The sequence below is a fragment of the Nelumbo nucifera genome, chromosome 1 (genome assembly GCF_055504915.1).
Source record: "Nelumbo nucifera cultivar China Antique chromosome 1, China Antique-T2T, whole genome shotgun sequence".
Classification (NCBI taxonomy): Eukaryota; Viridiplantae; Streptophyta; class Magnoliopsida; order Proteales; family Nelumbonaceae; genus Nelumbo; species Nelumbo nucifera.
The window spans coordinates 55,552,218-55,576,973 of NC_142649.1; the positions used below are offsets into that span (position 1 = coordinate 55,552,218).

The 24,756-nt window shown below is 34.7% G+C and overlaps 2 protein-coding genes across 5 annotated transcripts in view; both read right to left on the bottom strand.

The window, feature by feature from the left end:
- Positions 1-9,817: 9,817 nt before the first annotated feature.
- Positions 9,818-16,888, bottom strand: LOC104586012 (uncharacterized). Of its 4 annotated transcripts, XM_010243093.3 has the most exons (6): positions 11,103-16,888; positions 10,934-11,029; positions 10,677-10,724; positions 10,387-10,446; positions 10,225-10,310; positions 9,819-10,078 (listed from the first exon to the last, which is right to left on the bottom strand). In XM_010243093.3, exons 1-5 carry the CDS (start codon positions 11,706-11,708, stop codon positions 10,233-10,235), a joined length of 888 nt encoding a protein of 295 aa, XP_010241395.2. In that variant the 5' UTR covers positions 11,709-16,888; the 3' UTR covers positions 9,819-10,078; positions 10,225-10,232. The 4 variants fall into 4 exon arrangements, with proteins under 4 accessions (XP_010241399.2, XP_010241395.2, XP_010241398.2 ...); XM_010243094.3 differs by lacking the exon at positions 10,677-10,724 and having other exon boundaries at positions 9,823-10,078; XM_010243096.3 differs by lacking the exons at positions 10,387-10,446; positions 10,677-10,724.
- LOC104586013 (pentatricopeptide repeat-containing protein At3g60050-like) overlaps positions 11,404-24,756 on the bottom strand; it is a 54,492-nt gene continuing 41,139 nt past the window's right edge. The window contains exons 5-6 of the mRNA XM_088896823.1: positions 16,895-16,951; positions 11,404-11,467 (exon numbers count right to left, since the gene is read on the bottom strand). The gene's annotated coding sequence lies outside the window, so the exon portion shown is untranslated. The remainder of the gene's footprint in view (positions 11,468-16,894; positions 16,952-24,756) is intronic.

The following is a 24,756-nucleotide window of genomic DNA, read 5'->3' on the forward strand; positions in this document are numbered from 1 at the left end:
AACCACGACTCAATGGAGCACACATTGGGTGTGGATTAGGTTGGGCTAGGGCAAAACCTGGCTCAAAGTTAAGAGTCCTTAGCTTTACTGGATTAGGGGTGACCATGGGACAAGTAAAAATGAACTTGGGTTGATTTTTAGCACGTATAATAACGGCATATAGCAAGGTGCCAACCAACTGGTTGATCATAGCGGAGACTTGGGATCGAATCTTGCCTGCACCTGCGTTGGGGGATGGCTCAAACCCCATACCCTAGCTTAATATAAGCCAAATACTTTATGCCTAGATAGGACTATAGAAAATAATAGAATTAATAATTGAAATAGAATTTCAATATTTAATTATAATGCTTGAAGATTTGACATAGTTGGCAACTGAAAAGCTAACTTTTTTTTTTGTTTTGTTTTGATAAAAACAAGAGGTGCTACACAAGCTGGGGGTAGCACGCCCCAAACACCACTTAAGCAAATCAAAACAAGATCCTTAGGGAGATTACAAGGATTAAAAGAAATCGACCCATCAGAAGAAGAAAAAGCTTTATTTGCGGTCCAGCTGTTTGGTTTGCCTCCCTATACACGTGCCTATTGCTGATTCCACTTTCCATCTTGGCCTTCATCCACAAGCATTCTGTAATGATATTTTTAAGATTCCAAGGAGGGTAAGACAACCATTTGAGACACCGAATGGTGAGGTTCGAATCACCTTCAAGGATGATCAAGTTGTTGCAAAAATTGGCTGCCAAGTTATGTGCTTCCCATGCAGACCATGCTTCAACAGAGTTGATAGTGGAAGTGCCTAAGAAGTAGCCTTTGAAGTCCAAAATCTCACCCAGGTGGTTCCTCATGATGGCCGCCATAGAACACCTACCATTATCGTGACAAGAAGCATCAAAATTAATTTTAATTTCTCCAGGATTCGGAGGGACCCAATAGATGGCTTTCCAACTTCTTAATTCTTTGGTGGTACTTGGTTTTTCAGTTAAGTCCTCATATTCAGCAAAATCTCTCAATGTTTTGCCCAAAACAGTTTGAGGGGGTTGTGTTTATTACTGAATGCCTTTTGATTTCTATTTTTCCATATATGCCAAAAGACAAAGGCACATCTTTCTTTCAAACGACCCCTTTCACTTAAATCCTTCTTATGAATTTCTGTCCACCATTCGGCAATGTCAAAGTTATTCCGATTAGGACTCCCAATATTCAAATATAGTTTATTCCAGATTTGATTCAAAGCATTGCATTCAAGGAAAACATGATTGGTATTTTCTTCCATGCCACATCTACAACAATCACCATCAATATCGTAACCTCTCTTTCTTAGAATATCCTTTGTCACAAGCAGTCTAGTATTTAACAAGAATATGAACACTTTAATTTTTGGAGTGATTTTAAGGCTCCAAACAATTGCAACCCAACTGACTGTGTTTGTTCTTGAAGAACCGTCCTCACATTTAAGCTTGCAATCCGATTTTATGGTGAACAAGCCCTTTGGGTTTAGACCCCAAATCAATTTATCTTCTCTAGAACTCATAGGAATAAAAATCGCTTTGATTTTATTCCAAATATTAGGAGGGATAAAATTTTTAATTTGATACACCTTCCATACCCCTCTATCTTTATCAATGAATTCACACACCAACTCATTTTCATTGTAACATTGTGAAGGAGCCAAGCAATCTGCAAGAGAATTCTCTCCAACCCAACTATCAGTCCAAAATTTAATGGTTGCCATTACTAACTAAATAATATAGATGGTTTAAACAAAATAAGAAAAGAAACTGAATAATTAATATACTTGTATTCTGCCTATGAGGAGACATCAAGAATGAAGCATATACCAATGTTGAGAACTCCAAATTCTACATTAAGATTCCAATAAGAACCATGTCCGTTGAGGAGAAAGAAAAGTTGCAGGAAAAAAAATCTTGTGAGTGATTAGTTAAAAGAGTAATTATACTACTTTAAAAAGCACGAATGACCTCAAGATTATTTCTGGAATTTTCTAAGGACAAAGTTTACCCCTCTATATTTAAATTTATTGATAAAAAATGAGGGCAAATAGGGTAATCGGTTCTTGATATTAAATGAGTTAAAGAGGTAATTTAAAGATATTCGATGCATTCAATTCTCTCTCATTAAATCCAAATTTAAGTTATTAACTTGCATTTATGTTCATTGAATTATATATTTAAGTCATTTTTTGTTTCTTCTCATCATTAAGTTCTATTAATTAAATCCATACTTAATAAATTAATAATTCCAATAATATAAAAGCTTATACTTTTAAAATCTACCTAGCAAAAATAGTGTTTTCATCTAGGTGGTGATAAGAAATTAAATCATTTTGGGTTAAATGGGTTAATCCATGTTGCCATGATTAAATAATAAAATTAAAAAATAGATAAAATGAAAAAAATTGGGAACATTTTTAATATAATATTAAACAATAATAAGTATGATAAATAAGAAATGTTTTTATTAATGATGGAAATGGAATGTAAAATTTAAAACCAATTGGAAATAAAAATATTTTCCTATTCTCTCTAATTAAATCCTATATTTAAGATATATTTTCTCATCATTAAATTCTTGTAATTAAATCCATAATATTATTTTTAATAATATAAAAATAAATATTTTGAAAAGTAATTTGAAAACAAAACTATTTTCTTCCCTCCCGGTGGTGGGCAAACAATTCGAACATTTGGGGTTAAATGGATTAATAAATAATGCCATAATTAAACAATAAAGATTAAAATAAATAACTATAAAATGTAAGAAATATTTTTATTATTGATGAAAATGGAATGCCAAATTCAAAATCTACCTAGAAATGAAATGATGTCATAGTCAAATAATAAAATTTTTAATAATAGAAAATACAAAGAATCATAAAAATAAAAAAAAGATAGAGAACATTTTGAGCACATATCTAATGTTATATATTTATAAAAAATAAAATATTGGGTACATCTCTAATATTGTGCATTCATTATATTGAACAAAAAACAGTTTTATACATAAGAAATAATTTTATCAATGATGGAAATGTAATACAAAATTTAATGTTAATCTAGAAATCAAACAATTTTTTTTTAGATGGTGGGTTAATGGTTTGAGTCAAATGATACCATAGACAAACAATTAAGTGTGATAAATAAAAAATATTTTATATAATGTAAATAAAATATATAATTTAAAGGGAAAGTTATAGTTAAAGTTGGTTGTATATTTAAAATTAGGTTGCAAGTTGGTCTAGAAACCAACAAAACTATGACAACCGGCTCTACATTTCAAATTATAAAAGCCCCCACCATGTCATTGGAGGCTTATGTGGTTGTTGCCAACATAGGACTCTTAGTCTATGTTGGACACAACAAAAAACTTATATCAAAAATAGGTTTTAAGTTTCCTCTCACTCCCTTTGTCTCTCAATCTCCTTCCCTTCTCTCTCACTCTCACAATTATCTCTTGATATCTCGCTCCCTCTGTCTCTCCCATTCTCCCAGCTTCGATCAACAGCCAAATCAAAACCTCTTTCTCTCTCCTCTCTCTATTGTTCTCCCTCAATCTTTCTCATTCTTCTCCTTCACTCTTCCTCTCGGTCAATATCTCCTTATTCCTTAATCTATATCGTTCTCCAGTTGGTGTAAATTTCATAGCTAAGAGCTTCTTGTGAATTTTTATTAAATTGGTGTAATAATTTTTCAACCATACCAAGTTGGTCTCATGTTCTTTTATACGATCTGATTAATACCATATAAGTATGTAAGAAAATAAAAAAACTAGAGAGGGAGCGGGAGAGAAACTGAGGGAGAACGATAGAAATTAAGGGAGAATGAGAGATCGACCGAGAAAGAGAACGAGAGAGATTGAGGGAAAATGATAGATGGAGAGAGAATGAGAGAAATTGATATAGAGAACATAAATACAAAAACCAAAAACCATTTTTATTTATTTTCAAATCACATAGTTGCTGAGTAGATAAAGATGACTGTGTGTGTGTGAGAGAGAGAGAGAGAGAGATAGAGAGAGAGAAACTAAAAACCTTTTTTTTTTTTTTTTTTAATTTTCCAATCACCCAATTTAAAGGGCAATTCTAGTATAAGCTTTTTGTTGTGTCCAACATGGATTAAGAGTCCCATGTTAGCAATAGCCATATAAGCCTCCAATGACATGGCGATGGTTTTTATAATTTGAAATGTAGAGCCGGTTGTCAGAGTTTTGTTAGTTTATGGACCAACTTATAGCATAATCTTAAATGCACAATCGACTCCAACTATAATTTTCCCTAATTTAAAATTAATCAAAAAGCTAAGTTATTTTCTTATCTAGATGTGGGTTAGTGATTTAACATTTCAAAAAAAACCCATAATGTCATAATTGAATAATAAATATTTAAGTTTATCTTTAATCATATTATTACTTTTGTTAATTTTCAATTTTTATCTTAACTATGATATATCTAAAATTCAAGTAATTAATATGAAGAAAAATTTCTCACGTGCAACACATGCACTTAATTACTAGTATAATAAATGATATAAATATGGAAAGGAGCTAGTTTATCTATAGTACTCAAGTTAGAAAAGTAATAAAAAAAGTTAAAAAGCTTTCTTCCTAGCTTATGCTCTTCTCGAAAAGGAAATATATAAAAGAATATGTAGTTCAACTGCCCCAACCTGTTTAATTGATTTGTTTTGGTAATGAAACAATTTAACTAATCAATATGGTAAAAATGGACCAACAAATCTAGAATAGATAATTATGAACATCTATATCCTTGAGTCATTTTTTTTGCTTACCCAGAGGTGGGTGAGATTAATTGAATGGAATTTCTCACCCTGGGTATCTGACAAAGGCAGAGTATTGTTACAATATCACATGAGAGTTTGGTTATTTATTATATCCTATCGAAGGATAAACTATGAAAGCTAGATTGAGAGTACAAATCTTGCTTCTCATTGATAATCTAAAATATAAGCCTATTGGTGACAAATATATTAAGTATTTTTTTTAGATATGGATAATTGAAATATCCAACAAAATACCTAAACTATATGAAGATTATTTTTTTTTGTAAGCAAAAGAATATTGAGATAGGCTATGCAATTATTCTTCTCTATGTGGAATGTCGAAGAGTAAATGGACTTGTGCAAATCAAAAGCTCAACACAATTTGATCTTACTATGCTTAAAAGCAGGGGTGAGCAAATGGGTAGGTTCTACCTAACACTTAATGGAACCGACCTTGAATAGAGCCTACCTAATTTGTTACAGGGTAGGGTCTAGTTCCAAATACTTGGAATCAATCCCCACCCAAGCCAGTTCTAGGGTCTAGGGGTTTACCTTACCCAAACTGACCTAATGAACTGGCCTTGGTGGAACCAACCTTGGTTGAACCAGCCTTGAAACTGAACTTGCCTTGAAATAAATCCCAAAATACTTTTGAGGATGTGAATATTTGAACCAAAGCACTCATGGTTAGAAAGGCCATGGTCTCACTTGATCATTGAGTTAGTTAAGTGATTTGATCATTTTTTTCATTTAATATTTGAATGTGTATAATAAGTAATGTAAAAGATAATATTTATAAAATTTAAATTATAATAATAAGTTTTGAAACATATATTAATATATTATGATAATCTACATATTAAATTACTGAATTTAATTAATAAAAATAATATAAGTTTTAAACTATATATTATATTTATTGAAAATCAAATTTTAAAGAACATGTATTTCATTTTACTTTTTTTTTGAAGGGAGAGAGTAAAGAAAGAATAGGTTCCATAGGTAGACCTTGGAACCGACCCTAGAACTGCCAATGCTAGAACCAACCCTTGAACTAACCTTCACAGGGTAGGTTCTAGGTTCTATCATGGAACCAAACCAAACCAACCCATGCTCACCCCTACTTAAAAGCCTCTTCTTGAAGGATAATTTTGTAGAAGTCAACCTCTAGAAAAATTGCAGCATTGGGAGCATCCTTCCCCATCCTTTTATTTTCAACCATACCTCTAGCTATTGCTACATGCACCAATTGTAGCAACTATTAACCCAACAATTGCAACAACACTAGAGTTTTGACCCACCCACCATGACAGGCTTTAGTGCCTTGCATAAGAACTCCATTGATGCTTCTAGACCCTTTGGATTACTCAACTTGGGTGACAGGGAGAGCAGGATAGGCTCCTAGATTCTCTCCCAAAGAAGATCAAAGCAATCTCCCCTGGCTTCTCTCCCACATCTCCATGCCAGCTTGAAACCCCTCCATTCTTCACAAAACCAGCTTCACCTCTTTGATCTCCCTTGGCTTCAATGACACCACCTTGAACATGTCTGTTAGTTTTCTTTGGAAATATGGCAAAGTTAGTGTGGAAGATGAGATGTCTTTACTATAAATGTAATGCATCCCATGATGAAAGAATAAGTAGCGTCTCTTTGTGTCAATTAAGCACATTGGAGAGAGCCTCCCTGACATCGATGTTGATGGCAAATTCTACTTTGCATCTAGAAGAAAAAAGCATTAAAGACTTCTCAAACAAATCTATAATCAAATGGAAACTAAGTCGAAATAATGGAAACCCAATCCATAATGGAAACATAATTGATTAAAATTCTATCCTAATAACAAAACTAAAATTCTACCCTAATAACAAAACTCACAAAGAGAAACAACTGTACATAAGAGAACGACAGGATAAGGAGTTGGCAATGAGAAAAGAGAGGAGAGAGGGTTTGTTGAGGTGGCAAATCGAGGGAGCTAGGAATGGCATGAGAGAGACAGAGAAGATAGATAGATAGAGATAGATAGATAGAGAGAGAGAGAGAGAGAGAGAGGCAACTAAGGAGAAGCCTCAATTGGGGAAGGGGAGAAAGGAGAGGCCATCTCACACGACTAGTATTGTTTTAATATATAGTAATAGATTAGTCATTAATTACTTATTTTTACTAATATAAATAACGATAATTATTTTGGTAATTATTTTGGTAATTTTACAGAAATGTATATTATTAATAAAAAATTACTCATTTTTAATTTATTTCTAAAATTTATTAATGATACTATAACTATTAATTTTGTAACATTAGTATAAGCAATTATTATTTATTAATACCAATTATTAATAGTTTGTTAACTATAATTTATTATTAAGAGTAATTACTTAATTAATATTTATTTAATAAATTAATGATCATTAATTATTTTAGAAATTAATAGTTTATTAATAAATTTTAATTAATTTTAATTAATCCAACTGGACTAGACCAGTTTATTTAACAAGGTAGTTAGACCAAATACAAACCAACACTAAAATGGGTCTGGATGTAGTAGGCATGTAGGTAAGCACTATGAGTGAGCACCTAATAGCTGTGTGACACCTGTCCCAGCTAATGCTCCTTCCATCTTAACGTTTTTGTGCTGTTTAGGAATTACCTATTATTTTATTATTTGTATTAAAATAATTAAAAATAAATAAACAACAAAAAAGGAAAACCAGTCCCAATGCCTTTCTCTCCAACAAAAAAGGAAAACCCATCCCAACGCCTTTCTCTCCAACCTTCTGCCGTTTAGGGTTCTCCCACCTCTGTACCTTCAGCTGCTGCAACTGTTGGTTGGGGCAGACACTCAACTTGGTTAGGGCAGCAGTTCTTGAAGCCCTCACCTGCGATTTCGTCTTAAGAAATCCATTCGTCCAAACTCAGGTGACTATAGTCTATCATTGCTATATATGCTTTACGGTTTCAATTTATCTCCCACTTACATTTCTTTAGGGATTTGCATAAACAACATGGGATTTCAAACAAAACGCAAATTCTTGATTTTCTAGAATGGTTTTGTTGGATTTTTGTGGGATTTTATCTACGTAACCATAAGTTCAAACCATGATATATTGATTGGAAATGCAAATTATGTTACTGATAATTCGCGGTATGGATCGACCCTCCCCATCTTGTTGCAAAGGTACTGGTGGGAGATCATCTATGACATATGTTCTTTACCACTTTTTTTCTTTTAGTTGAAATTTAGTGATGTAATCCCTTTTAGTTTGGTTGGAAGAGTCCTATAAAGATGGTTTGCTCTGTTTGATCACTGTTAATGTATTTGGACTTGTCTAGACATTAGACTACAAGGGTAAGTGTCAAAAAGAATAAACATTCATTTACCTATCAAAGAAGAAACTTTCATTTTGGTCCATTTGCAATTTTGCTATCTAAGTTGAAATATTTATTCAATTTGGAAAGCGACATTTTTGCAATTGTATTTGGAGCTATTGGGTTTCTTGGGCGTTATGTTGTTCAACAGGTTGGTAAGACTGGATTTAACATACTTATTAACTAGCTTGGTCTGGAATCATCTACAATGGTCCTCATCACTAATAATCATGCTTTTGTAAATTACTAGTAAACATGTACGTGCATTTGCACGTGACATTATCTCTAGGACAACTATTTACAATTCATGGGCAGTTTTTGAATAGTTATAAGTGGCCAGTTTCTTAACTGTTATAAGTGGACAGTTTTTGAACAGTTATAAGTGGGCAGTTTTTGGAGTGAGAGTAAAGGACATATATGCCCTTTTTATGCCCGTTGTATGTTGCTTAAATAAAGGGTAAAAATGTCTAATGAGAAGTCCAAAAAATGGGGTTATTCACTCTTTTATTAGTAGTATAGATTAAAACTTATTAGTTAAAAGTAAGTAGTACAAATCTTTGCTCTTTGTAACTTTTTTCTATGTACAACATTTTTCCCTTGCAACTTGGATAATCATAAAAAAGGGTTATGTTTGTTTCTTTAGGTTAAAAAAAAATGCAGCAAGGGAAAAGGTAAAAGAAAAAGCTTAGCTTGAGCTTTGTCTTGTTCAAAGACAAAGAAACCTTCAAATCATTAGAATGATGAACAAGAAAAAATAAGTTGTAAAATGAGGAAATTTTATGGTGACTAATAAAAAAAAAATTCTAAAATCAATGAGTACTTAGTTGTTGGTGCAGAACTAGTAGGTTATATGGTCCAACCAACTAGTACAATACATGGAATCCATTTCCAAGAGCTAGCACTATCGGGTTAAATGCTCAAGTATAAACAACTTCAAAACATGTCCATAGATAGAACAAAACAATTTAAACAATTGATTGGGATGACTAGTGAGAATGATTAGCCTAGATTGTGGTTTCTGCAACTTTTTTTTTTTTTGTAGAATCAACTTGTTTCTTTGTGAACTTTATTTGCTACCAACAATATTAAGATGTTGGAAATTTGTCCTTGCAGTTTTTTCTTGAATTTATTTTCTTTTCTTAACTCTTATAGGAATATATTACAAGAACATACAACACAAGACTAGTAAAAAATCTCCTCAATATGTTTTTCATTTTTGTGCTAATTGCATTCTACCTCATACCTAATTTTAATGTTTTTGCCTTTTGTATCAGTAGTAGAAGATGTAATTTTTGATTGGTGCATTCTATACAATTTTCAAGACATTTTTGAATTAGCATATGCATCAAGTGGATAGACAAATTTACTGCTTGGACGATGGTTGGATGCAAAAAGCAAAGTTTTGAAGTAGTTCGAAGAGCAAGTATCACTATAAGAGAATAATAGTATGGAATGGCTTGAGAAGCAAGTTTTCTTCTTGGAGGATAGATTGGAATTAATAACATGTCAAATGCAATATTATACTTATTATAGTATTGTTATTTTATTGATAGTAGGGTTAAAACAATAGACTTCAGCATGAGCATTATTAGTTATGTAAAGATATGGCTAAGTTATATTTGGAACATCAAATTATCTGAAGTTTTTTTTTTTTTTTTTTCTTCTTGTTGTGTTCATATGATTTTTTTTTTTTCTTCTTGTTATATAGTATTGAGGAAGAAACTATAAAAAATTACCAATAAAAGAAACTATAAAATATGTGCTTAACATGTATAGAAAGAAACTATATAAAAAATCATAGCCATGCTTCCAAAACAGAATTGCAAGGCTTTTGTACAATTATATGCAATCAAATTTCATAGAAAAGAATTGTCCAAGTATCTCTTGTATTCCTTTATCTCTTTGCCCTTCAATTCCTGCATTCAAATACAAATACAACAAAAAGATCTAAGACTTAATTATTAAGGTTTAAAATTTAAATGACATAGATAACTTATCTAGAGGAAACACTTTTTCCAATTTTTATCTAGACTAGATATCATGAATTGATACGAGTTTTCACCTAGGTTATCAGTCATTATTTTCTTCAACATCTTCTGAATTGTTGCAAGCCATTGTTTGGTGGGATACTCCAACACCTAATGATCCCTACAAAATGTATATATCATTTAAAGTATGTTTAAGAATATATTCAAAATATATTTCATTTGATTTAGGAAATTACCTGACTCATATAAGAGCCACTGGTAGGGAATTCTATGAAAGTAGTAGCAGATATCTGTGCCTATATGAAGACGATTAAACAAATAGTAAAACCATAGAAAAGAAAGAAAAACTATTATTGCATGTATATTAGCCACTTACTTGCAATAACTAAGACATACTAGGATCATTAGCAAAGGAGTTCATGTGTCCATATGTAAAAATGTTTTGTGGCTAGGACAAATGCATAAAATACTTTTAGTTATAAAAATAGAATATGTTTAAGATATATAAATTATTTATAATAATTACCTGAAGTAATAAAGGTATAGTATGAGCATGACCCTTCTCCAAACCAATCTTGAATATGAAAAATACATAAGAATAATTAAATTAAATAAGCAAGAAAAAACAAGTTTGTATGAATCATGAGAGAGTTGAGAAGTAAGATGTGAAACAATGTTTTGTTGATTTCTCATTGTGACATTCTCATTATTTTTCTCGAACCCCGATTTCTATGTAATAGGAATTTTAATATATTATTTAAATAAATTTAATCAAAGATATACCTGTATTGATGAGAGACGTTGATTAGATTGTTGTGCTCTTGTCCTTTTTGTCTTCTTTGGAAGGACATGTTTTGGGCTGCCTCCATCTCCATATTCCTGGATCAAAACAATTTAATCAAGAATTATCGAACATAAAAATATATTTAATTGATAAATTAAAAAAAAATACCTGTATAGATTGTTGGGTAGAACTTTCTTCAGCAATATGATTCTTTTTCCGTTTTGTTCTCCTTGCTACGGCTTTTTCTAAAGCATTTTTTGGTCTCTTAGAAGAACACACATTGGTCTTGTGTTTAATTCCTTTCACTTCTTCAGCAAAATTGACATTTTTGCCATCAATATCCCCACATATTTTATCAACATGTAAGGAAGGAGAGCTACTATTGTCATTAGTTTCAACCTCCATGCCCTCTAGTGAAATAGATGATTGGTCAAATGTTGTTTGTTTCAAACATTCCGTCGCTTCTTTTAAAATCTTTTTTGCAATCTCCATAACAACCTTGAAAGAATTCTTAGAATGTGCAGCTCTATTTGCTATTTGGGAATGCAAACAATTCATCACTTTCTGATACATTGCTATTTCTATGCTTTGATCAACACATGTAATAGAGTCATGAGATGTTTCAGCAGTTGTCATCTTTGCATCAATAGTCCATCTTTTTAGTATATAGCATGAGGGAATCATTTTAATGCGTTTAAAATCAAGTACTTTCAATGCATGTCCCCATAAGATCCCCATATATTCAATTTTTACAACTACAATTGGCCAAATCATCTACTCAGTCAAAAGTGACCGTGTGCCAATGACTTTTTCCAGATACACTAACAGCATACTTAGTTGATGTTCTACATACAACATAATCTTCCTCAATACTACAATTGAGTTGTTGCATTACTTCATTGTAAAACAAGGAAAAAATAGGTGGAGTATATATACGAGAAACATAATTCAATATATCCATCTTTGCAATCAAGGCCGAGATGCTTTGTGTTGCTACAAATTCAGCTTTTAACTCTTCATATCGCCTATCAGCAGCTACTCTCTCAAAATGCCAAAGGAATCTTGATAAATCATGCTTAATGTTGAGGTATTTTTTAAGACAACTATTCATGCTTTCACTTCTCTGTGTGGTACTCATACCAACAGAAAATGTTTGTCGCCCAAATACTAAAGCCCATTTGTGCCTTTTATCGTATAACTTTTGCAACTAATCATTCTCTTGGAGATTATATCTCTTAATCATCTTTTCCCATGCATCTTCAAATTCATCTACATCCTCATAATCATATACACAATTGCTAAAATCCTTAGAAAATGTCTTAAAATTTTCAATAACACTACTAAAGTGTTTTGCAACATTTTGAAACATATGCCAAACACTAGGGGTGTCCACAGTTCGGTTAACCGAACCATGGCACTTTTTTTGTAAACCGAACCGGTGGTACCAGTTTTTCCAGTTCTCCAAACCGAAATTGAACTGGTACCACCGGTTAATTGATCCGTCAGTTTCAATTTTTGACTGGTTTGGTTCTTCGGTTTTTTATATTTATAATATATATTATACAAATATATGTATAATATTATATTATAAATAATAAATGATATATAATATATTATACAAATATATGTATAATATAATATTATAAATAATAAATGATATATAATATATTATAAATATTTGAAAAATATATAATATATTTATAAATAGATCATTATAAATATAATATAAGTATATATTTTTATATATAATGAATATATATTTATATATAATACATAGAAAATATGTGACATATATTAAAAAAATATATAAAATATACATAAAAAAATATATACAGGTCGGTTTGGTTAACCATTGTTTTTTTTTTGTAGGTTAATTGAAAACCAAACCAGTCTTTCGGTTTTTAAAAAATCTTGAACCGAAACCAAACCGATCGGTTCAGTTAACCGCATTTTGCGGTTCGGTTTTCTCAGTTCAGTTCATTTTTTTCGGTTTTTTGGTTTTTCATGGACACCCCTACCAAACACATAATCGATTTTTGGTAATACCAAATTGATTGCCTTTGCCAAAGCTGTATCATCATTATTTAGAATTGTCTTTGATTGTTTTCCACCCATTGTTTTGATGAAAGTCTTAAATAGCCACTCAAATGTTTCTACAGTTTCATCATACAACAATGCAACACCAAAAATTATTGATTGCACATAATTGTTCACTCCCACAAACATTGCAAAATGTTGATTTTCATTGTTTGTTCTATACGTTGTATCAAAACATATAATATCACCAAAATGACCATGGTCTACTATCATCTAACCATCTGCCCAAAACAAATTTGTGACTAATTTAGCTTGATCCAATTGTATTGCATATACAAAAGAAGGATCTTTTGATTACATATTGTAAAACACCACCTGCTTCTCCCTTCTCCATCTTCCTAGTCCAATATGAATGCAAATAATCTTAAGATCCATAGAAGTGAATCCAACATTTTCCCGTCCACCTGCCTCCTTGGCCATTAATTCCATTGTTGCTTTGGGAGCTATTCCTGAATCATCTGCTCTTTTAACATGGGTTGCTTGTACCTCTGAAATACTTCTTTATGATCTTAGCATGTGCATTTTTCTAGGGGTTGTAACCATATGATTATGATTCTCATTAAAAGAAATCACATAATAGAAACCATCTTCTCGATGGCTTATCTTAATTTCTACCATACACCCACATCTTGTCTCCACTCGGGGTTGTTTGGCAATGAATCTAGGTTTATCTTGGATATGCTTCCCCTCTATAGAACAACAAAATTTTCTAAATCTTGCTTTACCAATCCAAGAGCATGTATCTTGGATATGCTTCCCCTCTATAGAACAACAAAATTTTCTAAATCTTGCTTTACCAATCCAAGAGCATGTATCTTGGATATGCTTCCCCTCTATAGAACAACAAAATTTTCTAAATCTTGCTTTACCAATCCAAGAGCATGGAATTCTATTGGCCTTTCGAACACTAAATCCTACCTTTCCAGCATACCTATTATAAAATTCATATGCTTCTTCTATTTTAAACACCATGCCAATCTTCGGGGTCCACTCTTTAGGAACAAGGGAGCATTTTTCCTTGAACCTTTTCTTTATACTTTTATCAAATATCCGTTGGCCTTCAATTTCATGCAATTTAGCAATATTATATTTTCCTTTATTTAGCTCAGTAGGATTTGATAATTCATCTACTTTGGTTGAATCATTTGCCTCAATGTTAGTAATGTCAATATCTTGACATTTGCCCCTAGGGCTGTACACGGGTCAGGTTGGGTCGGTTTACTAGGGTTTTCCCAACCGACCCAACTTGGTCGGGTTACCTAAGGTGGAAATCGAAACCGACCCACTGATAGGCAAAACCGACCTGGTCGGTTTGAGTCGGGTTGGGTCGGTTTGGGTCGGTTTCGGTTTTGCTCCTGTAGTCAAACCTTATTTCTGAAACTTGTCTCACCTTTGGTCCAGTGTCAACCTTACTAACCCCTGTTCAACTCAAAAAACTTTTGTATTCAATAAGACAAAAGACAAAACTGTTTTATAGAAGACAAAAGTTATCAATATTCAATAAGACAAAACTTAGAAGACAAAAGACAAAAATTATCAATATTCAATAAGACAATAAAATAGAAAGTCAAACTGTTTTATAAAAAGAAGGCTGAAACATTTATATTTAAAGAAACTTTCTAAATTCTAATCTAAGTAAAAGAGGACACTTAATTCTAATTGTAATTGACTAATGGGTTGCCTATTTGGTGTAAAAGACTATAGAAACTAGGATAAATACAATTTAGTTAAGTAGGAACTAGAAGATAGGGCTGTTCTAGTTCTAGTAGAAGACTAGTTAAGTAGGAAACTAGGAACTACCGAACTAGTAGAAGACTAGTTAAGTAGGAAGATTAGTTCGGTTCGGTTTTTATAAATTTGCCCAACCCGAAACCGACCGGTGCTGATGAAAACCCGACCGACTCGGGTTGGGTCGGTCCGGGTTGGTCGGTTTGGTCGAGTTGGGCCTTCTTATGAACAACCCTATTTGCCCCCATCTAACTAAAAAATCAGCCTACACTTGGAGTGAGGACCAACCTCCATATTCCTTTTGACTATTCTGTCAAACATGACAAAAATATTTTACCTACTTATTAAACACATAAAAATGGAAAGAAAGCATCAATTAATTAACAAAAAGAAAGTAAATTATAATAATAAGAAATATCATATAATATAGGCTACTAAGGGAATACTTTTTCTTGAACATTTTGTTTGAAAATTATAAATTCAAGTACACAGTTTAATAAGTTTGATATAAAGTAAAAATTGGTTTTATCTTCATGTTAGATACATTGAGATAGAGGTGTAAAACAGGCTGTGTTGGGCCAGCACGACACAACCCACGGGTGGCTTGTGGGCCATCTTGGGCCGTGCTACCCTCCCCTAGGATAACTTGGGGGGTTGACCTGGCACGACCCACTGGGCCAAAGCTATTTTTGCCTATTTTTTTAAAAATTGGAAAAACTTAAAATTTTAATTTATATGAATTTTGATGTATACAATTGTTTATATATAAATAATTAAATAAATTAGTATAATAAAATAGAAAATAATTATTTATTTTATTAATATATCATTATAAAATTATAATTTACATTATATATTATATATTATATATAAATATATAAATAATATATATGGGTCATGTCGGGTCGGGGCGGTGGGCTGGGCCATGCTGGCACGCAGGCTACAGAAGGCACAACCCGCTCGGTCATGCCATTCTGGCCCAGCCCGTGGACCTAAAACACCAAGCCCAGCATGGTACAGACCATCATGTCGGAATTGGCACGACCTGCATGCCATCGTGTCGTGTCGTGCCAATCCAAACTCGACCCGATTTACACCTCTACGTTGAGAACGAATGCCAAATTAGGGAATTCAGTCTAGGCTACTATGGGAATGTTTTTTCTTGAACAATTTTTTTAAAATTATAAATTCAAGTACATAGTTTAATAAGTATGATATAAAGTAAAAATTGATTTTATCTTTATGTCAGATATGTTGAAATAGAGGTGTAAAATGGGCTGTGTTGGGCCAGAACGATACAACTTGTAGGCGGTCTGTGGTCCATCTTGGGTCATGCCACCCTCACCTAGGATAACTTGGGGGGTAGGCCCGGCACGGCCCACCAGGCCAAAGCTATTTTTGCCTAATTATTTAAAAAATTGAAATATGAATTTTGATGTATACAATTGCTTATATATACAATAATTAAATAGATTAGTATAATAAAATCGAAAATAATTGTTTATTTTATTAATATATTATTATACAATTATAATTTATAATATATATAAATATATTATATATAAATAATATATATGGGTTGTGCCGGCACGCGGGCTTCAGAAGGCATGACCCACTCGATCATGCCGTGCCAGCCCGACCCGCGACCCTAAAACCCCAAGCCTAGCACAACACGGACCATCTGTGCGGGCCTGACACGACCCGCGTGCCAGCGTGTCGTGTCATGCCAAGCTGGTCCAAACTCGGCCTGATTTACATCTCTACGTTGAGGAAGAATGGCAAATTAGAGAATTAAGTCTAGGCATAAGAAATACTCTTTAAAATTGTAACATGTAATGCTTTATTATATATTAATTCTCTAAAATTAGAGTATTCACCAAAAATAAAAAGCTTTTAAGTAAATTACTAGTTTTTGCATAAATTGTTTATTTTATGATATAATTAGCATAGAAGAATTTTAATGCCTATGGTATATTTGTCTTGTCATTTTTGTTTATTGAGAAAGACATAAACTATTATAGTTCAGACAAAAAAGACATAATTAATTCTGACAAAAAGACATGAATCAATTTTCTAGGAATATGCATAAACTATTCTGACGAATTGATAGAGTTAATACAGGTGTTTCTACTTACAAATTTATGATAATCTGTGTAGTTCTCTTGCCCTTTTTGCACCCTAAAAAGCAATGCCTGTAGCAGAAGTTCAGAACCTTCTTTATAATTGCAAATACAGCGAATGGGAAAGAAGATGAGTTCAATGAGAGATAAACCCTCTTTATAATTGCAAACCCTCTTTATAATTGAAAGTCAGAATTGGAAAGAGAAACGTAAACGACAGAAAGTTGGAGAGAAAGACGCTGGGACAGGTTTTCCTTTTTTGTTGTTTTTTTTATTTTTAATTATTTTGATACAAATAATAAAATAATAGGTAATTCTGAAACGGCACAAAAATGTTAAGATAGAAGGAGCATTAGCTGGGACAGGTGTCACACAGCTACTAGGTGCTCACTCATAGTGCATACCTAACAAGCCTACTACATCCGGACCCAACTAAAATAGGTCATGAGGGTTGGATCTAGCTAGCATTGAATGGTTTGAACTCTTCCCAAATGCAAAACTATTTGCTTTCCCAACCATCAACTCAGACCATATATAGTTCAATTCTACTAGACTCCAACCCTGCCTATGAAAAGAAAACAAAATCTTTTCACTTTCTCCCAACGTGGTTTGACCATCAAGACTGTGAAGAGCTAATAAAAAAGGAGCAGGAAAGAAGGTTAAATGGATCAATAGCCTACAATATAACATGTAAATTAAAAGAGATCAGATGGAAGTTGTCAAAATGGAATAAAGACAGTTTTGGAAATATCAACTTCAAGTTGAAGGAATTGGAGGAGCGGATATCAACATTGCAACAAGGAGGGGGTCCAAGCCTCAAACCTGAAGAAACTCCAAGAGGAATACAATAAGTGGCTTTTTTATGAAAACAATTGTGGCATTTGAAGTCAAGAGAACTATGGCTGAAAAAAAAAGGAGATAAAAACACAATTTTTTTCCCATTATCAAGTGAAATTCAAAAGATGGACTAGTATGGACTGGCTAAAGAAAAATGGTATCTGGGTCAATGAAACAAAAGAAATAGTGGATAACTTCAAACAAATGATCCTTGGCATTAGTGGGGAAGATGAAGAGAGGGATTACACTGATTGAAGAGCTTATTCAACCTGTTCTCTCAATGAGGAGCAATAAACCCTCTTTGAAATGAATCCCCATAAAGCACTAGGACCAGATGGCTTTACAACTTTCTTCTATCAAAAGTATTGGCATGTTCTAGGAAAAGTTAGTCCCTCCACAAAGTTACATAAAATCATTGGAAAATAGGTTGAGACCCCTCATCCCAAAGCTAATTTCATCTAACCAAGGAACTAATGTAAAAGGCCAACATATAACTAATAACATCACTATCACAAAGGAAGTGGTTCACAAACTAAAAAATCAGAAAGGAAAACAGAGGTGGGCGGCTCTAAAAATTGATATGGCAAAAGCTTTTGACCAAGTAAGTGTCCTATATCCTACTATCTTAAAGTGCATGGGTTTCCCACAACATTGGTTTTTTCTAATACAACAATGCATTACCACAACATTTATCTCAATAAAACTCAATGGGTTAACTTATGAACACTTCAAAGTCAAGAGAGGGCTTAGATAAGGAGATCCTCTCTCTCCTTATCTATTTATCGTAAGAATGCTTACTTCAATTCTGAACATATCAGAAACACTCTAATAGATCCAGGGACTAGCAAAGGAAACAAGCTCCCTCACTCATTTACTCTTTGTTGATGATTGTCTAGTCTTCTACAAGGCAGCCCCCACTTCATTTAAAGCCCTACAGTCCGCCTTAAAGCAATTTCAAGAATTCTCTGGTCAAAAAGATAAACTACTCCAAATTAGGTATTCTTTTCAACAAGAATTTTCATAGATCTCATCAAAAACTTTTATGAATAATCTTGAGGATAAACATTATGAACACAAATTTGAAGTACCCGGGTGCCTAGTTGACAGAGAACAAAAACGAAAGCAAAACTCAGAAAGATCTAATAGAAAGGGTTGAGAAAAGAATGAACCCTTAGCAGAGTTCCTCTAACAAGCTAATAGGACCACACTAGTAAGCTTAATTTGCCAAAGCATTCCCTCGTACACAATGCTCTCATCACTATCACTAAGGTGAGCATTCGGTTCATTCAGTTAAAAACCGAACCGAATAAACCGAATTTTAAAAAATGAACTTATAAAATATAAAACTGAATTGAAACCGAATTATTAAAAAACCAAAAAGATTGAAACCGAATTTTTCGGTTTGGCTTTCAGTTATTTTGGTTAAAACCGAATTTTATTAATATTATATTAATACATATTATATATTAATATATTTATGTATATTTGATGAGGCAAAAAAAAGTGTGAATGTATTCTGTTTTGCATGTTTTTTGTAGTGGGATCCCAAATTGTTGTCTTTGGATAGCTTTGTTGACAGTTTGGGACCAAGGGTATTTTCACGATTTTATAAGTCAGATTTTTGGTCAGGGGTAGTTGGGTGCATTTCTGTTGGGTTTTGGTCTTTTGGGTCTTTTTGTAACAAAAATTATCTTTCGAGGGCTTATTTGAAGTTAGTTTTGTTCTTAAGGTGTTGCTTGTGAGAGGGAAACATTATAGGGACATATGTGTAAATATTTTAGCTGGCTTGTCTAGAAAGCCAGTGGGTCTTATAAAAGAGATGGGGGTTGTTTCTATAGGGGTCCTTTGGTTTTTTCTCTCTTGTTTGAGCTATAGCTCAGCCCTAGCTAGGGTTTTCAAGCATTGGGAGCTTGGGTTTTGAGGAGTCGACCCATTTTGGCACCTTCCAATCCCTTCATCATTGCGTGTCCATGCGGGAGTCCAACTTGTTGCCATTGTTACTATAGTAAAACTGTTCCAGGAGGAGTTTTACTTCAGGTTAAAGTTTGAAATCCCTAAAAATCCAACTTATTTTGTTGTTTTCAGCTTGGTATTTCTTGTGCTTATTGCTATATACTTGAGGAACTACATGTAATTTGTCTTTCTGTCCACATCAAGTGGTATCAGAGCATATTCTTTCCTTGGTTTTGCTTCAAAGTTCATTCATTCTTGTGTTTTTTCTATATTATCATGGTTGCAAGGGGTGGAAGACCACATCATGGTTGCAAGGGGTAGAAGACCACATCATGTTACTGTAGAGGTTTTCCAAGAGACTATAAGAGGACTGCAAGAACAAATTGAACATCTTGCTCAACTTGTAGCTTAAAATGCTGCTAGGGATGGTGATGTAGCAAATGATTTGGGGCTAGGAAGAAGAAGACAAGCTCCAAGAGTTGGTGAACAATTTGAAAGGAGGGAGAAATCCATCGTATGGACGCCAAGAAAACAACGGAATAGGTGGGCGAATTACAAAAATTTTTCTCCCTTCAATTAACTAAGAATCATATTCTCTTATTTTAGAATCAATTATTCAAGGACCTACTCGAACCAAACCAAACTAGATCTGAACCAAAGATCAAGGGAAGGGTTATACCTGATACGGAGAATCAAGATCTCCCAACGTCGGTGTTCATGCCAAAAGAGAGGTCCAAGATCCGCTCCCGCTGAAGATGATATAGCGACGGTGGAGCAGAACCAACAGTGTGCATCCTATGCACCGAACTCTTTGCAAGAATCCGATGGAAGCTTAGAGCACCGAACCAAATCAGTCTTTCAGCAATGACTGATGTCAAGAACTAGCTTCTTGATCGTCCCTTCAGAGGAGTTCGAACCAAGCGGTAAGGTGGCGGCGGCTGAAGGAGTTCCTACGGCTGAAAGTGGTGTGGATGCAGATTTTCAGCTTAGGAAGATGAGATCCTATCTCAAACTTGCAGGGTAATTCACTGCCAAACCCTAAGTCGAATTCTTGTAATTCAAGATTAGGGTTTCCTCCTTTCTTAGTGATTAAGAAACCTCCTAATCCTATTAGGAGTTATCCCAATCCAAATCAGCATTAGGATATGGGATAATCTTAATCCTATCTGCAGATTAAGTCAGTCCACTCTTGATCTTATCAGGAGGTTACTAGATTCAAATCACATTTGAATTTGGTCTCCAAGAGTAGATAGGGTTGGAACCCTAATCCTTTAGCTAACCCTAATCCCAGATACGCCCCCTTAAGTGGGTGATCATATAAGCATAGGTCGAAATGGGTTTTAAGCCCAATAAGTAATCAGTGCTCAATAAGTTTCCAAACTGCTGCCCAGTTGGGTTTCTTTGTATGGCGTTGGACCCAAGCATTGATCTACACATCAACCACATGGGTTCAGCCCAGCCTTTGTTACAAGGCCTAGCCGAATTCACTAGAAGGCCCAGTGAACCCCTTGAGCCCATCACATGGGCTCTATGGGCCTAACACTTACAATAAGTGGTCCCTGGGCCAAGCCATCTTATAAAAACCCAGGGACTGTGGGCAGATGCAAGATTAGCCCATCAGGTATTACCCTCAATGGTCTTACACTTAACCTCTCAGCCCATAATGATCAAACACTGCCCGACAAGAGAGGACCTCTCCCTTGGCTGCAAGGAATAGTGTTGCACTCTCTGCTTACATGAATCCCGGGAATTAAAACCATTTGCAAACATTTTGAAACCGTATATGTATATATTTCATATATATAAAATTTGCAAAACAAAATTCCAACGATTGAAATCAACTGCCAGCAGTTTGGTTTCCATCAGAGAGAGTGCATCCCCAATCATTACCTTTGTCCGACAAAGGAGCTGATCCTGTCACTATGATCACCCATCAGATGAATTCTCAAACTGTCCCAACATACCCAGGTTTTGACCCCCGCTAAGGATCTCACTTATTGGCATATCAAAGACAACCCAATCCGACACCTAGTGCAGTATCATAATCGAGTCTAAGGGTCAGGTGTAACTTTCCAGTTTTGCCCATCAATTTCCAAGGTCCAGGGCAATACTAGAAATCTGGTCCGGTTCAAGGATTCAAGTAATCCTACACTGCATGTGCCTTGGGTCTCACCCTGTCGGCTGAGACAAGCCACCCCAACACTTGGCAGCACACCAGTGTCACCTTGGCAGGATAAATTTCCCCAGACTTATCCAACGGCTGTGAACATTTAAAACTAACACGAGTCTCATTAAGTGTCCAGTTTTAGGGTCTTACACAGAAACATACCACACAACATGAATCAAACATGTACTTTATTTATTTACACTAAATGTCAAAAGTACATCAAATCTAATTGGAGCTAAGGGCATACAAAACTGTCTAACACAACTCACTGACATTATTAGTGAAGAATCAAGTGAAGACATTGAACAACCTGAAGGTGATCAACATGGAAGGAATAAAAACCAGCAGTGGAAAGACCAAATAGTGCAAGGTTTACAATCCAATCAAAGTCATGGTGTTCAACTTCATATTTCCGAGTTTGATGGTGAGTTGGATCTGAAAAGCTTCTGGACTGGTTGGACAACATTGAAAATTATTTTGATTGGAAAGAAATGAATGAAGAAAGAAAAGTGAACCTTGTAACAACAAAGATGCGTGGGACAACCTAGATTGGTGGAAAAATTACCAAAGGGACAGAGAAAGGAAGGATAAAAGAAAGGTTAGTTCTTGGGGAAGAATGAAAGAGAAGCTGAAATCCCATTTTTTTACCACCAGACTATGAGCAAACTCTTTACCAAAGGGTGCGAAATTTAAGGCAACGTGAAAAGAGTGTGAAGGAGTATACAAAAGAGTTTAATAGATTAACCCTTCGGAGTAATATGTCAGAAACTGAACAACAAAAAAATAGTAGATATATCAATGGGTTGAGGTTGGCAATACAAGATCAAGTCAACCTACTTGCCTGTATAAGGTAAAGGATGTTAGACAGTTTTGTATGCCCTTAGCTTCAACCAGAATGATGTACTTTATGAGTTTATTGTAAATGAATAAAAGTGCATATTTGATTCATGTTCCCTTGGTATGTTTCTGTGTAATACCCCTAAACTGGACACTTAATGAGACTCGTGTTAGTTTAGAATGTTCACAGCCAGTGGGTCGGTCTGGGGAGATCTATCTTGACAAGGCTGATACTGTGGTGCCACCAAGTCGGTTGGGGTGGCCTGTCTCAGCTATCAGGGTGAGACCCTAGGCACATACAGTGTAGGATTAATTGAATCTTTGAACTAGACCAGATTTTCAGTATTACCCTGGACCTTGGAGATTGATGGGCAAAACTGGAAAGTTACACCCGACCCCTAGACTCGATTATGATACTGCACTAGGTGTCGGATTGGGCTGTCTTTGATATACCAATCAGTGAGATCGTTAGCGGGGGTCAAAACTTGGGTATGTTGGGATTGTCTGAGAATTCATCTGAGTGGGTGATCATAGTGACAGGATCAGCCCCTTTGTCGGACAAAGGTAATGATCGGGGATGCACTCTCACTGATGGAAACCAAGACTGCCGGTAGCCGATTTCAATCGTTGAGATTTGTTTTGCAAAATATATTTTATATGAGATATAAAAGTATATATACTATGGTTTCTAAAATGTTTGCAAGAAGGTTTTAATTCCCGGGATCCATATAAGTGGAGAGTGCAACACTGTTCCTTGCAGCCGAGGGAGATGTCCTCTCTTGTCGGGCAGTGTATGATCATTATGGGCTGAGAGGTTGAGTGTAAGACCATTGAGGATAATACCTGATGGGCTAATCTTGCATCTACGCACAGTCCCTGGGTGTTACAAGGTGGCTTGGCCCAGGACCACTTAGGGTAAGTGTTGGGCCCATAGAGCCCATTCGATGGGTTTCAGGGGGTGCACTGTCTTTAACAGTGTATTCGGCCAGGCCTTGTAACAAAGGCTGGGCCGAACCCATGTGGCTGATGTGTAGATCAATGCTTGGGTCCCACGCCATACAAGGAATCCCAACTGGGCAGTAGTTAGGACGGTTAAGTGAGCACATAAGCTTAATGGGCCTAAAGCCCATTTCGAGCTGGTCTATTTATTTAGTTAATTAAAGGGGCGAATTCTGAGATAGAATTAGCTGATAGGATAGGGTATTGACCCTATCCACTCAGAGAGTCCAAATCTGAATGTGATTCAGATCTAGAAACCTCCTAATAAGATTAGGAGAAAGCTAATCTAATCTGTAGATAAGATAAGGGTTTATCCCTATCACCTAAAGAGAGGTCCTATCCAAATATGATTTGGATAAGCTGCTCCTAATTGGATTAGGAGCTGATCTTTTAGGTTAACAAAAAGAAGGGGGCGGCAACCTTTTTAGAAACAACAATATCAGATTTTCTTTAGTGCTGAAATCACAAGAAGAGAGATTTCTGCACCTTGCGAATACTCTCTTGCCTCCTCCCTGTTCTTGCCGCCCTATTTGCCAATTCGATTTCCAGTTGTGGGAGAAGTCAAGATTAGATCTTGACATCAGTTCTTGGAGGAAGAATTGATAGGAAGCTGTGCAAACGTGCCATCCTGTTGTTTCTTGTGAGGGACAGAGTTCTTGGAGAAGAACACTGCTGATTCTGCTCCATCCTGCACTGCGCCATCTTTAGTGGGAGTAGTCTTTGGATCATTCCTTGGGCGTGAACACCTTCATTGGGGGATATTATTTCTCCGTATCAGGTATGATCCTCCCCTACTCCTTTTGGTTCAGATCTGGTTCAGTTTAAGGTTCAAGAATGATCTTTGAAAATATGATTTTCTAAATAGGGAATGCGATTCCTAGTTGAAGGGAGAGAAAAATTTTTGAAATTCGCCCCCTAATTCCGCAATCTTTGGGCGTCCATGGGATGGATCTCTCATCCCCTTCAGTGGTATCAGAGCCATGGTTCAAATCTTGAACCATCTTGTTTCAGATCTGAACCTGCGCAAATGGGCAGAAGGTGTTCTACCCGATTTGCGCAGATATGGATTTTGGGAAATCTGTTC

Bases quoted from the DNA above. Each gene is read 5' to 3' on its own strand.
- LOC104586012 (XM_010243093.3), bottom strand. From the start codon at position 11,708: ATGATTTGGCCAATTGTAGTTGTAAAAATTGAATATATGGGGATCTTA. The intron at 11,030-11,102 runs GTATTTTTTTTT...GTTTTGATCCAG, and splicing joins CTACCCAACAATCTATACAG to GAATATGGAGATGGAGGCAG. The intron at 10,311-10,386 runs GTAATTTCCTAA...TACATTTTGTAG, and splicing joins GTGGCTCTTATATGAGTCAG to GGATCATTAGGTGTTGGAGT.